The sequence below is a fragment of the Sardina pilchardus genome, chromosome 11 (assembly GCF_963854185.1).
Source record: "Sardina pilchardus chromosome 11, fSarPil1.1, whole genome shotgun sequence".
NCBI classification, from domain to species: domain Eukaryota; kingdom Metazoa; phylum Chordata; class Actinopteri; order Clupeiformes; family Clupeidae; genus Sardina; species Sardina pilchardus.
Window position 1 is genome coordinate 20,711,004 of NC_085004.1, and position 15,006 is coordinate 20,726,009.

The window sequence follows — 15,006 nt, forward strand, 5'->3', positions numbered from 1 at the left end:
TGGCCTGGAAGTCCTGTCCTGTGCCATAGGAAAAATGCTCCATGTTTGCTGAACAACTGAGGCGGTGGGTGTCAGGAAAAACAGGCTAAATTCCGCCGCTGTGCACACTTATAAAATAACCTCCCCTTGCAATACAAGAACAGCTCCATTGTTTGAAACGGAGACTTTTTAAAACAAAGCACAACCGTTTCTATTGTTTTTTGGGAAGCCATCGGGCCTTGCCGTGCTCACCCGTTGCAACCTACATCCTGTTTTGATGGAAAAAGATGGCCGCCGTGTTCCACTGCGCGGGATAGGATAGGGCCCTACGTAACGGAGCTGCCTGCCCTCGGCCCATAGTCAAACAAACAGTGTGCTGGACCTATCACAGGGGCCACACTGAGAGGCCATTTACAGCCTGTGATCCTGATGGGCAGGTCCTGTAAACAGACTGGGCTTCCAACTGAGTGTGGTTAGCACATGGCCAACAACTGATAAAAAGATAAAAAAAGAAGACAGGGAGAGAAGGAGAGAGAGAGAGAGAGAGAGAGAGGGAGAGAGAGAGAGAGTCACAAGGAGTGTGTCATTAACAGAGACAGAGCATATTTCAGACAGGCCTGTGACCACTGGCACATGATGACTCACGCAGATGTGCGCTCACACACACACACACACACACACACACACACACACACACACACACACACACACACACAGACATAGACACAGACACACAAGACACAGCTATAATTTCAGCCTCTCCTAACTCCTGTCTTGCAGAAGGGGAAAGAGGAAGAGAAAGAGAGAGAGAGTGAGAGAGAGAGAGAGGAGAGGAGAAGATGAGTGCACTGAGCATCTGGGCCCCACTCTCTCTCCCGGCCCAGCCCACTCCGGCGCTCCCCAGCTCTCCGGCTGATTGTAAAACTGATGGGATTAGCTAAAGTGAGGGGATGTCCGCAGCAGCAGGCCGCGCTAGCATGCACGCCAAGTGTGCTGTTTATGACTCCGCACATGAGGTAATGGCGGGCATGCCAGGGCTAGCGGCCCTCTTTCCCACCCCCGGCACCTTCCTTTGCCAGCCTCGGAGTCGCCCCCCCCCCCCCCTCTCCACCTCCTGCTATCGGTACGCGCTACCAGCCGCAGGCTCGGCTTTCTAGCGCACTCGTTCACCTCTAATACCTAAACCTCATCTTTTACGGCTATTAGCAAACAGGATTGAATTAAAGTTAGAATAGATATCGCTTGGCAGGATGGTGGAAAACTAAAGGGGAAAAAAACAACAACACAGCTTTGCCCTGAAACAAGAATGTGTCATGATTTTCACAGGTTTTTGGGAGATACACATGCATGTTTAATATTAGCTACATAAAAATAAACACCACCCTCAAGTCAGTAAAATAGAAAAAAAACGTTCCTTCCTTCCGTCTTCAAATGCTGGTGTCATAGCATGAGGCCCTGGTGTTCTGCGCTTTCTGTGGCATTAAGTGTGTTTACAGGATAATGTAGGATAATGGGTGTCTGTAAGCTGCGATTGAGCAGGGGATACAGGTGTTTTAAAAATACAGCACAGCTGGAGAGCATTGGCAACACGGCTTATCAGCACCTCGCAGATGGCATTCCCAACAAGTCAAGTTAGTTTGAGCGGTGGCAAGGATTCATGAGGCTTTGCGTCTACCGTGGTATGCTGCGACAAGAATACATTTATATTCATGACAACAAATTTGGCAGTGTAAATAAAGGTGTGTGTGCTCATGGAGGTTATTTAAAGCTGTTTTTATTCCTCTCTTTTCTTCATATCAGTCCTATGGAAACAGATGCATGTAGGCCTACAACGTGGGTGTGCATATGCATAACACACACGCTTTCATGTCCACACACACACACACACCCACACCCACACACACACACATTTCATTTGCTATTTTCCTTATAGAAATCACATTGTATGACCATGCAGTCAGTGCAACTATACTGTGTATGGCACATGTGGTACTGTGTCATAAAAAGTGAACGAGACAGGTCATTGCCAATAAAACCAAGGGCTAGAAAAACTGGAACCATAGGCCAGATATGACGTATTTTTTCCTGATAATCGTAAAAGACAGACTTTGCCAAGGATATTACTGGCAACTGACCAAAAATAATCAGGTACAACCCTGACTTGCACCAAACAGTATATCAGGCTTATTATACAGTTTTTCACAATGCAAGTAGAACACTCCATTGACTTGAATGGGATATCCCAAAGTTCTACCGGTCATTATTTTTTGATAGAGGACCTCTGAAAAAAATGATGACCACTGTCAATGGCAACGGAGTTTGTGCTTCTAATTCAGGTCTTTCATATCACTCTGCGTTGAAATTTCGTTGAAAGTGAAAGACAGCTAGTAAGAGGTTGCCAAGCAACTTCTTACTGTAAACAGTCACATTCTATCTGTGTGGCAAACTATTTATTTTGTTAGTGGAAGCCATGAAACTGAAGCTAAGTCATTGCTAAAGACACACTGTGGTAAGTTTCTTTTCTCGTTTTGGCCAGATATATTACACATGAACAACTACATTTTAATGCCTCTGCTACAATCCATCCATCAAGTTGGTTACATAAAAAAAAGGACAAAAAACAAAAAGAGCACTTTTCTGTTCTTCCATGGTTTCACACCATACATGATGGCAAAGTCAATACATCTTTTGTATATCAACATTTCTGATAAATTTGAATTCATCATAGACAGGGAATAGAGATGAAGCAGGAAGAACAGAACCTATGGCTTCACACTTGCTAACAGAGAGAGAAAGATGAATGCTGGCAATAAAGAGAGAGAGAGAGATGGATGGCAATTGTATTAAAAAATGTCATGATTACCTATTACAATAAAAACAGGCCAATCTACTTCTAGTCTAACTACCAGTCCAGGGTTATTATTACACACCTGAGGATTTTATTCCACCCCCCCCCCGTCCAATTTGCATCTTCAAATGATTACTAGTGCCGATCACTAAGGCCAGGCAGCAGTGGGCCTTTGGCTTCTGGGTGGCCGACTGGCCGTGGCATCACAGGCTCAGACACAGCTCTATAAATACCAGGCATCCCCCAAGCGGAGGATAAAGACTCCGCTATGTGAGCCCAGAGCTGGGGTCTCGGCCGCGAGTCCTGTACTCTGGGGCCTTCTATTTCCCTTCTGTGATGTTCACACTTTTCCAGCGTCAGGCCGGCCGCACAGGGACACAGTGAGCTCCCAGTGTGCGTTCGAGCGAACGTAGGAGCACAGTCCCGGGGGATGCACCAGTGCTGTAGCCCAACTGCCCCCAATAAAACATTGGAGTTTATTTCTTTTAACGTTTTTTAACTACCGTACTTCAAAAATCAGAATATCTGCAAAATCAGAATAATCTACAAAACATAGTAGATTCACAAATAACAGAAAAAAATATTCAATAAAAAACAAAGAGTTCAAAAATGTGATGATGTTTCCACTAACTATTTACACATTGCTAGACCACTCTACCAGTATGTGGACATCTTCACTAGTGGACACTATAATGCTGGTCGTGGTTGGATCAGGATCTCAGGTTGTGTTCACAAAACATCTGTTGGCGTTTGCATTTTCCTTGCTATGCTCTGATAGTGATTTTTGCATGTTTGCACAATGATATTGCACACATAACTGTCATCCAGATGTTGATAGACCATAAGGTAATGATGGGTACCCAGATCACAGGAAACTATGCACACTTCTACAGTACCGCTGATGTCACACACACAAACACGCACACGCACACGCACACGCACACGCACACGCACACGCACACACACACACACACACCACTGGTTCCTCATGTATCTCAAATCTGTAAATCTAAAATCACACCATATGTAGTGATCGACAGAGACTCAAACACGTGCGGACTGGAGACAAATGTCACCAGGAGGAGGCCAGAGGGGACACGAGCGGGTGAATCTGGTTAAAAACGGTGTGATGGCTTAGAGTGCCAATGCTCTCGCAAGGAGGTGCTTCAGTCCCTTGCCAACCACAAGTCACACTACCGCCACGTGACAGGAGAAGTCACCAACCAACATCCTGTCTATTGCCTTTCTTTTCACTTCTAAGAGTCTGACAGGAAACCTCACAGTCACTGCATGAACACACTTCAGCATGGTAAATCTGAGTCAGTCCCGATTCCCCTTCCCTGGGAAGGCATGTGTTCTCTCTATCCAACAAACAAGTGATGAACTTTGTTTTTCTGTTTAACTTTGAGTTGACTTGAATTTACTTTCAATTCCATATGCAGTTTGTGTGAGAGGAAATGAAACATGACAAACACACACACACACGCACACACACACACACACACACACACACACACACACACACACACACACACACACACACTGGCATATTACTATATGTCTTTAAACATCAAGAACATATAAGACTTGAAGGTGTGGCTGTTCACACACCAGATGAATCAATGAGCATCAGGCTGTACTGGGGTCTGATTAAATAGCCTACTCTTAAAAACACTTGTCTTTAGACTCTTAATGCTCTCAAGAGACATAATCACTATCATGAAAACAATTGAGCATAACGAGGACCGTTTTCACCTTCTTTCACACTACGAAATTAATTTCTATAGATTAAGTAAGACATCTCCACATTCTAGCAAATTGTGTGTTGATGTTGGAATCAGGAGGCCTTAGTCAGCCTATAGTTTACGGATTAGGCCAGCCAGATGTGGATCAATAACCCATTGAATTAAATATAAAATACAACATTTGACATCACCCACTTAAAAAGTTTCTATTACTGTAAACCGCTTACCTGCAAGCAAGAAGGTCGGTAGCAGGAAGCAGTAGAGCAGTCCACATACCACCTGGAGTTCCATGAGAGCGTGTCCCAAGAGCACAGCTTAACTCCGGCTACAGTCCCACTGACATTCCACGACGGAGCGGTAAATTCCACTCAACGGGTAGAAAGAAATCCAGTTCAAAGCTGTTGTTCATGATTCTCCGCCTTAAGTTAGCATAGTTATTAACAACGTTTTAACACGTTTCCATTTTGGTGTTCAGTTTTTACATTTGAATTTCACAGAACAAAAAAAGTTCTATGACGACTTTTTAACTGTTGACTATTCAAAGCAATGACCTGCCTGAACCGACAGATTAATAATATAGCCTACGCTACCCAAAAGCTCACGACCGCCAAATCCTTCTCCTTGCCTTTAGTTCTGAACCCGCTCTTTGCATATTCCTCGTGAAGACATATCTTCTTGGAAAATGTGAGTCGCTTGGCAGTAAGTTCCACTGTTCCTCCTCTGTCTTATTCAACTCACTTTGACAGCTCAAACTCTTGTATCAGGCTAAATAACTTTCACGAAAACTTAGTATTCCGACAGCTGTCCAACAGTTTGAGCTAGAAGGACTGTTTCAACTAAGTGTAACTCCCACTGTGAAGACATTATTACTGTGCCAGAACTGGGAGCGTCCAGTGCACTTTTTCATCCTGAACTAAGCATATTTCTCGCGTTCGCAAATGAGAGGGTGCCGACTGCTTGCCTCGAACAGCATGGCAATGTGACTTTTCCTTACGTAGGCTAGAGTAGCCAGCCTACCAGGCTACCCCACTCAACTTCTCTAAATGTAGCAGTGGGGAACTGAAGAAATATCATTGATTATTTTTGTAAGGCTAGATAATATATGCCCTTTTTTTTTTTTTTTTTTTTTTTTTTGTTAAGACAGATTAGGCTACTATCTATATAGCCAAGCAGGTGAATTGCCACTTTATTTGTAGGTACTTCAACATTGTTTTTAAGTTGTAGCCTATTGTCGACTGAAATCTACCGAGACTGGAATTGTATTGTAACCTAACCTGGTTTGTTTATCCTATTTATTTGCTGTTTTTGTTACACGACCTTACCATTCGCTGCTCAATGCTGTTCTTTTTACACTGACATTCAACACCCTAAAAAAGCATGCGGTAGCCTACACATTTACTGCTCAGGACAATATAGGCCACTGTCCCTATCAAGGTTTGATGCAACATAATTATTTAGTTGCATCTTAACAATAAGAAGCATGTGGGAAAAATACTTAAGCAACAAAAATACAGATTATTGAGAGTTTTAAAACATGCTGAAGGTTAAAAACGTGTCGTGATAATTAAAACACTGGATTCAGTCCGATGCTGCCATCTAGTGTCGTCTATAGTGACATGTATGAGGTGAAAATTGGCCTAGGTTTTTTTTTTTTCTTTTCTTTTCTGCTGTCACTGACCTGTCACAAGAATTCAACACAGATTATTGCAGTTTACATTTGGATGACTTAGGCAACTGAGAGGCACAATTTCTTTATTGCATATACCGGTATGTCGACATGCATACTTGTATAATTTCCTGTGAAAGCTTTTGGGCCAGCCGGAAAATGTGACCTTAATCAACTGTTGTTTATTCAGGGAAAATTGAATGAGCATTAGCCTAAGCTCGTTTACAGCAATAGCCTGAGTTTACTAACAAAGAATAATCATAATAAAAAAAAACAACATGTGCTGGACCGGAGCGGTGTGACCATCGCACCGCTTCAGAATACAGCCTAAACAATATACGTTTAATAGCGCTGATAATTTCATGTACGTTACATTTAAAGTTTATCTTGCATTGTTCAGAAGTTGTTGATTACTTTCGAAAACACATCATTAGGTTGCTTTGTTGCACGACTCTGTCCACTCTGCCAGGGCGGGGGCGTGTCTTAATAGCCATTGGCTGCCTTCAAAGGTCACATGGTACAGTTTCGCGCGAAAGTTGGTGAAGGGCTTTATGAGGGGACTCGTTCTGCCGGTGAAGTAGCTGGTGTGGCATGGCCAGTTAGTTGTCTGGTGTGGCTAAGGATTAAACGTAGGAATTGACTGGTTTGGACTTTTGCAGTGGTTATGGCTCAAGCACGTGTAACGGATTATTTTGCACAAAGTAAGAGAGGTGGAATTGAAAGAGCTGTGAGAAATAAGGGACGAAAACAGGCTGTGCACAGTGTGGATGTCGCGACTACGAGATCAACTCGACAACACAAGAGAACTTCAGAGCGATCCAGAGTTACCAAATCTACATCTAGTTGCGTACAAGAAGAATTTCTACGTGTTATTAACGAAGCTGTGTCGACAAAAAATGACATGAAAAACGAAGGGAGATCTAAAGAAACCCGAAATACTGAGGATTGTAAACAGGATCTTCTGGCTAGCCCTCAGACTCCAAAGAGGACTTCAACTGAGGCCGAGTTTGATCTCGGTTCGGCCGTATTCTCCTCCACAGCGGACCACAGTAGTGCGAAAAAGCGTCTTCGCGTTGGCTCCACACAAGAAGTTAACCCTAAAGCCGAAAAAAGTGAAGTAAAAATCAATAAACGAACAGCAAGGAAGAGGTTGATCCTCTCGAAAGACGGAGATCAGGAAAAGGTAACTTCACGCTAGTTTGCTAACACGGTTAGCTTGGACTCTTCAGGTAGTCAAAGTTAACGTTTAATGTGAGATCAACATAAGCCTAACATGGCTAGTTAACCGCGTTAAAATGCTCATTTTGGTTTAATATGGTTTAAGCTTAGATAACTTCATCTTAAACCTTTAACAATAGTTTTGTTGTTGTACTTTTTGATTGGGGGTATTGCATGTTAGACAATGGGAACAGTTTGCCTGTGCTAGTTGTTGACTATGTGTTAAAAGCTATGCATTACAAAAACCCAGGGTGCAAGAGACGAACGGCAGACGGTAATGTCTCCTTTTGTAATTAGGCTGCCGATTCTGTGAAAGAACCCTCCCCACAGCCACCAGTCCCAGAAGGTGTGGACAAACAATCGAAGAATGTTGTTAACCACACATCCACCCCAGGTGCCCAGAGCCCCCCTAAAAGCACAGTCAGGAGCAAGGTAACTGCAAGATGACTGTAGATAACTACTTGCTCATGATCCAACTGTATGCTTCCTCTGTTCTAACCACTTTGACTTTGTTTCCTTCCTTGTAGAAACCATTGTCTAAAGGTGATGTGGCAGCACTCAAAACCCGTCTCCTGAAGCTGAAGGGACAAGCAGAGAGCGTTGTGACACCTTCCCCTGCCCCCGAATCCTCTCTTGCAGAGCTGAAGGCCCGACTTGATCGCGCTAGGGAGCTCACAGCCAAGGTCCAACAGCAAAAGGTGAAGCATGAAGCAGAGGCAAAACCTGCTGAGGTGGAAACACAACCAGAATCAGAGGGGTGAGAAACATTCTATTTACCCAAATCAACCCCCCCCCCCCCCCCCCCCCCCCCCACACACACACACACACACACACACACTTTTAAACCCTTTTCTGTTTGAATGCCCTGATGAAGGTCTAAGGACCAAAAGCTTGGTAGTAAAATACATTTTTTTGCATGGATCCAAGTGTGCAGAGATTTTTTTCCTAGATATTCTGCAGATGTTCTTCTGGCACCTTGGTGTTTGAGAGTGCGGTGTACTACTCTAGAACACCCTTCTTTACCTCTGTTTCAAACACAGATGCAGTTATGGCTTATGCATGAGGTTTCTCATACCCAACCAACTTTGATTTAAAACTTTACCTTTGATGTTGCCCCCAGCGAGAAGACCCCAGCATACCAGCGCTACCACACCCTTGCCCAGGATGTACCCCCTGGACTTACTCTGCCATATAAGTACAAAGTGCTGGCAGAGATGTTCCGCAGCATGGACACAATCGTGAGCATACTCTTCAACCGCACAGAAACGGTCACCTTTGCCAAAGTCAAGCAGGGGGTCCAGGACATGATGCACAAGTAAGAGTCCAGCTACAGTGTAAACAGCAATGACCAGTCTTGGCTGCACATGCACGGTCAAGAAAGTGACCATATGTTTAGTGAAGAGAATTTGTAATAAAATGTTGTTTTTTTCTTTTTACCTTTCCTTATTGGATTCAAGGAGGTTTGAGGAGAGCCATGTTGGACAGATCAAGACTGTGTATCCCGTAGCTTATAAATACCGGCAGGAGAGAAACATCCCAACCTTCAGCGCCACTGTGAAGAAATCCAGTTACCAGCTCACCATGGAGCCGGTCCTTGAAGAAGGTTTGTGGGTCTGGTGACTCATATTTGCATTTATGTCGGCCTCGTATTATTACTCCTCAGTATGCTGAATGCGTTCCTTATCCATCTACAGAGCAGAGTTCCGCTCGGCCGATCCTGACTGCTTCCCGTCTGCTGGATAGGAGGAGGACATTCCATCACAACCTTGTCAACATCGTCAAAGAACATCACAAGGTAAACCGAGAGATGTGTATGCATCCAAACACACTTTGGAGGTACAGTAATTTCCCGCATATAAGCCGCATTGTGTATAAGCCGCAGGACAGTGTTATGTGCAAGTTAAAAGAAACATAACCATATTAACTCCATATTAACTGCCTCCTTGTATTAACCTCACAACTGAAGAAATTTAGCTAAATCAATGTATAAGCCGCGGCTAATAGTCGGGAAATTACGGGTATCCCTAAAGGTCTTCATTAACATTCCAGGAGGTCATTTTGATATACCATGGCTTACCTTTTTCTTTCCTTTCTTGCTGCTATTAGAGTTTCTTGCAGTCTTTGGATCCCCCAGTTGTGGTTCCTGATGATATGCTGACCCGCTGGCACCCCAGATTCAGTGTGGACGAGGTTCCCAACGTACAGCCCAGTGACTTACCCCAGCCTCCTCAGACAGAGAAATTGACCACTGCGCAGGAAGTGCTGGACAAAGCACGTGCCCTCATGACTCCCAAGGTGAATAGAGATCATTTGTTTCTGGACTGGCTGGGATTATGTGTTTGCCCATGTGTGTAGCGATGTTTTTTGGACCAGTTCTTCATAGACGAGCTTTGAGAGTTCTATCCTTATGTATTCAGATTTCTATATTTTAGACTAGCTAAGAAACATTTGACATTAGATAAAACAATTCACAGCGTACATTTCGTTTTATGAGAGGTAACTTTGTTCCCTTTTTAATCTCAAGATGGAAAAAGCCCTTGCCAACATGGCTTTGAAAACTGCAGAGACTGCATGCGCCAAGGAAGCAGAGGCTCCTACTCCTACAAAAGAAGCTGCACCTCTTGCTGCAACACCTGGTGCAACACCCAGTGCCCTCAAAGGAGTGTCCCAGTCTTTGCTGGAGAGGGTAAGAGCAAGACCCTTTTAAAAAGAAAAGATAGTGTTGCAAGTTTGCCTTAACATAGAAATTGATTTAGCAAAATACATGGATATGGGAAACCATATACATTTTGTAATTTTGTGGGGGGGTTTATAATACACTTCATTTTTATAGCACTTTTCAGACTCAAAGATGGTTAACAATTACACATAGATGCATATATTATAAAAAATGAAATCTCAAGATACAGACAAAGGAGACAGCGACGACGACAGACAGAATAATTGAACCCCCTCGTCTTTGTTTGTTTCAGATCCGAGCAAAAGAGGCCCAGAAGCTCCAGGCATCCATGACTCGAAACCCCCAACAAGAGGAGCGTCTGGCCATGATGTCTCGCCTCGGGGAGCTGGCCAGGATCTTGCGCAATGTGTTTGTCGCTGAAAAGAAGCCAGCGCTCAGCATGGAGGTGGCCTGCAACAGAATGATCGCCAGCTATCGGTCCGCACTCAGCCATGGTTGGTACAAACTTCATGCGTAGCAAAACCATACGACTGTGTGTGTGTGTGTGTGTGTGTGGGGGGTCTTTTATTTTGCACGTAAAGGTTCTGAGAATTTTGTTTATTACCTAGTTGTGTATTGCACTGCTCTGTTCCAGTGCCCATTTTCCATCAATAAAATGAGTATTCCATCTGTTATAGGTGATATGGAGAAACACATTCGGCTCCTTGCAGAGCTGACACCAAAGTGGCTGACCATCCACCCGATCAGAAAGGACGTGTATCTGAAGCTGAACAAGACTATGGACCTGAGTGTTGTGCAGGACAATCTGAGTCAGAAGATGAAAGAGGAGGAGCGGAAATGAGCCCTCAGTCCAACTGCTATCATGTTGGAGGGGAGCCTGTTTTTTAACATGAAAACGGAATATGGACTCCTGTTTGTTTTAGAACTTTTCATCAGTTGGTCAGAATGCTTTGCAGTGTCATATCGTTGCCCTTTTGAAGTGGTGTTTTTAAAAAGACATTTCTGTTGTAGATGACACTGCTGTATCGCATTTGTAATAAAAGCTTTTTCTGACTTTCATGTCTGCCTATTGTTTATTGGCATTTTACATTCCTGCCATGGTGAACATCCACAACACTCCCTAGTGAACATGCCATGGTGAACATGTTTCTCCCTAGTCTTGATTTCTTAATACCATATTTTAAAAATGTTTCCCCCCCCCTCAATCAGCAAGGCTCAAGTGGGGTTTCTCAGTTAGTTTTTGTTCATATACTCTTTTGCAGTACCCTGCTCACCCACTAGTATGTACTAGTAAATGGTCTCATCGTGTTGTGCACTGTCCTCCCACTGAATGCAGTCTATGCAGCAGTGAAGCCTTGATTCTGTTTGTTGGGATATCACTGTACACATTACAGATGAAGCTGGTGAAGACAATCACAGTAGACGGCACATACGTTTTTTATATATATATATTTATCCAAAAAAATTATACTGATGTTTTGTATGTCAAGATATCTGCAGTCATGTACATTGTGTATAAAGTTTACCTATGTCAAGTTTATCTTAATGGTGCATAACAAAATAATTCAAACAGCATGAAATGATATTCAAAGAACAAAAAGGCAACAAAAAGTGGGGTTTTTTAGTGGTAGAAATAAGCTGGCCTCAAAGTTATTAAAAAAAATGGCAAATGAGATCCAATATACACATTCTATATTAATATTAATTCCACATGCAGTCCTAAAAGTACGTACTTACAAACTTTAAAATACTTTTTTTGTTTGTTCGTTACATAACAAGGAATTTCTCAAGGAGCATGGAGCCCACTTTAGTATTGCACCAATGAGAACACAGTGTGGGGCTTGATCTTGTCTGCACCATTGAGATCCTTCATCTCAACCACCACCAGACAGTCCACCACAATCGCTTGCAGTTTCTTCAGAAGCGCACATGCTGCATTAAGAGTGCCTACAAGAGAAATCAGACTTTAAGAATAGTTATAGGATAACATATACTATTACATTAAAGTCCTACAAATTTTGGCAGGGCTGTTTTCATCCACAGAATGCAACTCAAAGTCGTTTACATTTGGAACAAGTAACTAGTCTGGCTATCACCATACTAAACTCTTTTAAGAGATCATAATGAACATTAGTCTGGGGAGTCTGCGCTTTATTTCTATTGCACAAGAGACGTGATCAATGGGCATAGTTCAAATGACTCCGTAGGCTTTGGTAGTCCTTCAACCAATCAGACCAACGATCTGGGTGTGCCTAGTTTAAGGTGACCTGGGGACATGATCCCAAAAATGGGACATTTTCAGTCTGACTATCAATCTGATTAAAATATATACAAGTTTTATCTTCAAAAAACGGGGACATAGGTCGTTTTTCTGTATTTTCCTGAGGACGGGCAACCAAAAACGGGGACTGTCCCCTGAAACCGGGGACGTCTGGTCACCCTAGCCTGGTGGATAAGCCAGTTTGTGATTGGACCCGGCAAACGTGGACAGAAAGCAGGCGATGCAGGTTTCCAGCCTGAGCTGCAGAGTGAAATCTAAATTGCCGGCAGATCAGGCAGGGTTTACCCAGCCTAACGTGTAACACAATAATAAAAATAATCAGTCATTCCTCTTCCTTGCTGTGGCCGTTTATGATTTGTTTATGATTGGTTTATGATCCAATCCGAAACATATCAGATATACTAATCGGAGTCAAATTCCTTGTTTGTATACGCAAACCTGGCCAACTGATTCTGATTCTGAAATAGTAGTGTGTGTGTGTGTGTGTGTGTGTGTGTGTGTGTGTGTGTGTGTGTGTGTGTGTGTGTGTGTGTGTGTGTGTGTGTGTACATATTATAGACTTTACTAACAAATGCTTAGGCTAGTGCGTGGTTTAGTAACAAATCTGGCTAAGTTAACTGAGAGTAAGTGGTAAACCTCCTAAAAGAAGAACTGTGAGGCTTTACCGTAATTTCCCGACTACTAGTCGCGGCTTATACATTGATTTTGCAAAAAAAATTCCACTATGAGGTTAATACAGGGGGCAGTTAATATGGTATTAATGGTTTTATTTCTTTTAACTTGCATAAAACACTGTCCTGCGGCTTATATGCGAGAAATGACTGTATTCTCCAAACAAAACAATGCCATAGGTTTCTTGCTGTAACTTTGAGTTAACTTACTCTGGTTTATCACTAAACCGCATAGTTGGAATACCCCCCCAGAGATATCCGAGATAGGAGAGGAACTTTCAGAATGAAACTGGCAAACACAGCAAAGTTGGCATAGTGATGAGCCTTGCATGAGAGATGCCATGATCATATAGGAAAAAAACAGGACCTGCTTTCCGTATTTGTGCATCGCTGTGTGCAAATACTGGTTTGATTTTCTTCAAATGTCCAAGATAGAGGGCTCACGTGGAAGGACAATCTCAGTCCTCCCACATGGTCATCTGGATCTAGATGTACCCCTCCCCGCATTCTTTACTGACTAAATATAGGGGAAAGTGTCCAACAGCTCTTGTTGCTCATGTCAACTGCATGCTTCACATCCAATCTTACAATATTATCTGTACATCTGTAATTCTGTTCAGAGGACAAAAGCAAAATGTATCTCACCACCCGTGGCCAGCAAGTCATCGATAACTAGAATCTTCTGACCTGGAGCTACAGCATCTTCCTGAATTTCAACCTCAGCCTTAAATAAATAAATAAATAAATTAATTAATTAATGCAATGAATGTTAAAGTTGATGTTAGAAGAATGAAGCCTAGACTCATAACTTTAGCCATACTTTAATGTTCAATATGCCCAGAAAATGCCAATCAACTCAAAGAAAGTCAAGATCTTAAGAAGATATTGATTGTTTGCAAAACAGGGAAATCTGACAACTTAAAACATATTGTGGGCAAAAAAGACAGTCGTTCCAGTAGTGGACGTGGGGCTTACCTTTCCATATTCTAGATCGTAAGACACCGAGACCGTAGGCCCTGGCAGCTTGCCTCGCTTTCGGACGAGAGCAAAGCCTATCCCTAACCTTTGCGCCAGCAGCGGCCCAAAGAGGAACCCACGTGCGTCCAACCCTGCGCATTAAAACAGAACATGAACTATGAAGTGGACATTTTTTTTTTACTATAAACTCGAACACGAGTGCATGCAGATCGGCTTGCAGTAAATAACAAACACATGAAGTACAATACAAACAGCAAGCTAGCAACTTGGTAATTACGTAACAGTCAGCATAGGAATTGCATACTGCTGTGTTGCAACTCACCCACGATAAGGTCTACATCTTGATGATTTTGTCGGACATGTTCCTCGAACAGGTCAATCACAGCAGTAAGGGAATTCGGGTCTTTAAGTATTGGGCAAATGTCTCTGATTAACACAGGAACGTAAGTTAACTTCACCAACTAAAATACTGATACACTTAGCTACTGACTCGTGGATCAATTTCCGTCATCAAACAATCACTAGCACTATATACTGTAAATTACACATTAGGCCTAATTTGTTGTCACATTCTACAGTCGATGCATTACTAGGCTACATGAAAATACTACTGACATAACATGTACACTCAAAAGTGCAAGATTAAGCTGTTAAACCTAATTCGTTACAGCATGTCAACGTATAAACTCATTCTATCATCTTGCTCTAGTAATGCAAAGCACCCTACTGAATGTGAAACTCACCTGAATAATATGCCCTTGATTGGAAAGTCTGGAAATGAACGTATCGATTCATTTATGCGTTTCAGTTTCTCCTCTCTTGTGCCGTCTGCCATAATCAATTTAAGCTTACCATAAGTTACCAAACGAGGGGAGCAGTGAGCAGTACTCGAAATCACATTTCCGCGTCCAACCACGTGGTGCTAAAATTACGTCAGCCA

The 15,006-nt window shown here is 42.8% G+C and overlaps 3 protein-coding genes across 4 annotated transcripts in view; 1 reads left to right on the forward strand and 2 right to left on the reverse strand.

The window, feature by feature from the left end:
* The window catches only part of piezo1 (piezo type mechanosensitive ion channel component 1 (Er blood group)), a 74,830-nt gene extending 69,332 nt beyond the window's left edge, over window positions 1–5,498 (reverse strand). Inside the window, exon 1 of one of the 2 annotated variants that reach the window (XM_062548537.1) lies at window positions 4,800–5,498. In XM_062548537.1, the coding sequence (XP_062404521.1) occupies window positions 4,800–4,863 (64 nt within the window). In that variant the 5' untranslated portion in view covers window positions 4,864–5,498. The remainder of the gene's footprint in view (window positions 1–4,799) is intronic. The other variant, XM_062548538.1, reaches the window with a different exon arrangement.
* Window positions 5,499–6,772: 1,274 nt separating this feature from the next.
* Window positions 6,773–11,195, forward strand: cdt1 (chromatin licensing and DNA replication factor 1). The gene is made up of 10 exons (XM_062549594.1): window positions 6,773–7,421; window positions 7,754–7,888; window positions 7,984–8,213; window positions 8,577–8,771; window positions 8,914–9,059; window positions 9,151–9,251; window positions 9,563–9,751; window positions 9,981–10,142; window positions 10,429–10,630; window positions 10,814–11,195. The coding sequence occupies exons 1-10, from the start codon at window positions 6,903–6,905 to the stop codon at window positions 10,975–10,977; spliced, it is 2,043 nt and encodes a 680-aa protein (XP_062405578.1). The 5' UTR covers window positions 6,773–6,902; the 3' UTR covers window positions 10,978–11,195.
* Window positions 11,196–11,592: 397 nt separating this feature from the next.
* Window positions 11,593–14,975, reverse strand: aprt (adenine phosphoribosyltransferase). The gene is made up of 5 exons (XM_062549602.1): window positions 14,810–14,975; window positions 14,389–14,492; window positions 14,064–14,197; window positions 13,734–13,812; window positions 11,593–12,083 (listed from the first exon to the last, which is right to left on the reverse strand). The coding sequence occupies exons 1-5, from the start codon at window positions 14,899–14,901 to the stop codon at window positions 11,944–11,946; spliced, it is 549 nt and encodes a 182-aa protein (XP_062405586.1). The 5' UTR covers window positions 14,902–14,975; the 3' UTR covers window positions 11,593–11,943.
* Window positions 14,976–15,006: the final 31 nt, after the last annotated feature.

Bases quoted from the DNA above. Each gene is read 5' to 3' on its own strand.
- cdt1 (XM_062549594.1), top strand. From the start codon at position 6,903: ATGGCTCAAGCACGTGTAACGGATTATTTTGCACAAAGTAAGAGAGGT. The intron at 10,143-10,428 runs GTAAGAGCAAGA...TGTTTGTTTCAG, and splicing joins CCCAGTCTTTGCTGGAGAGG to ATCCGAGCAAAAGAGGCCCA. The intron at 10,631-10,813 runs GTTGGTACAAAC...CATCTGTTATAG, and splicing joins TCGGTCCGCACTCAGCCATG to GTGATATGGAGAAACACATT.
- aprt (XM_062549602.1), bottom strand. From the start codon at position 14,901: ATGGCAGACGGCACAAGAGAGGAGAAACTGAAACGCATAAATGAATCG. The intron at 14,493-14,809 runs GTGAGTTTCACA...TGTGTTAATCAG, and splicing joins ATCAAGGGCATATTATTCAG to AGACATTTGCCCAATACTTA. The intron at 13,813-14,063 runs GTAAGCCCCACG...TATTTATTTAAG, and splicing joins ACGATCTAGAATATGGAAAG to GCTGAGGTTGAAATTCAGGA.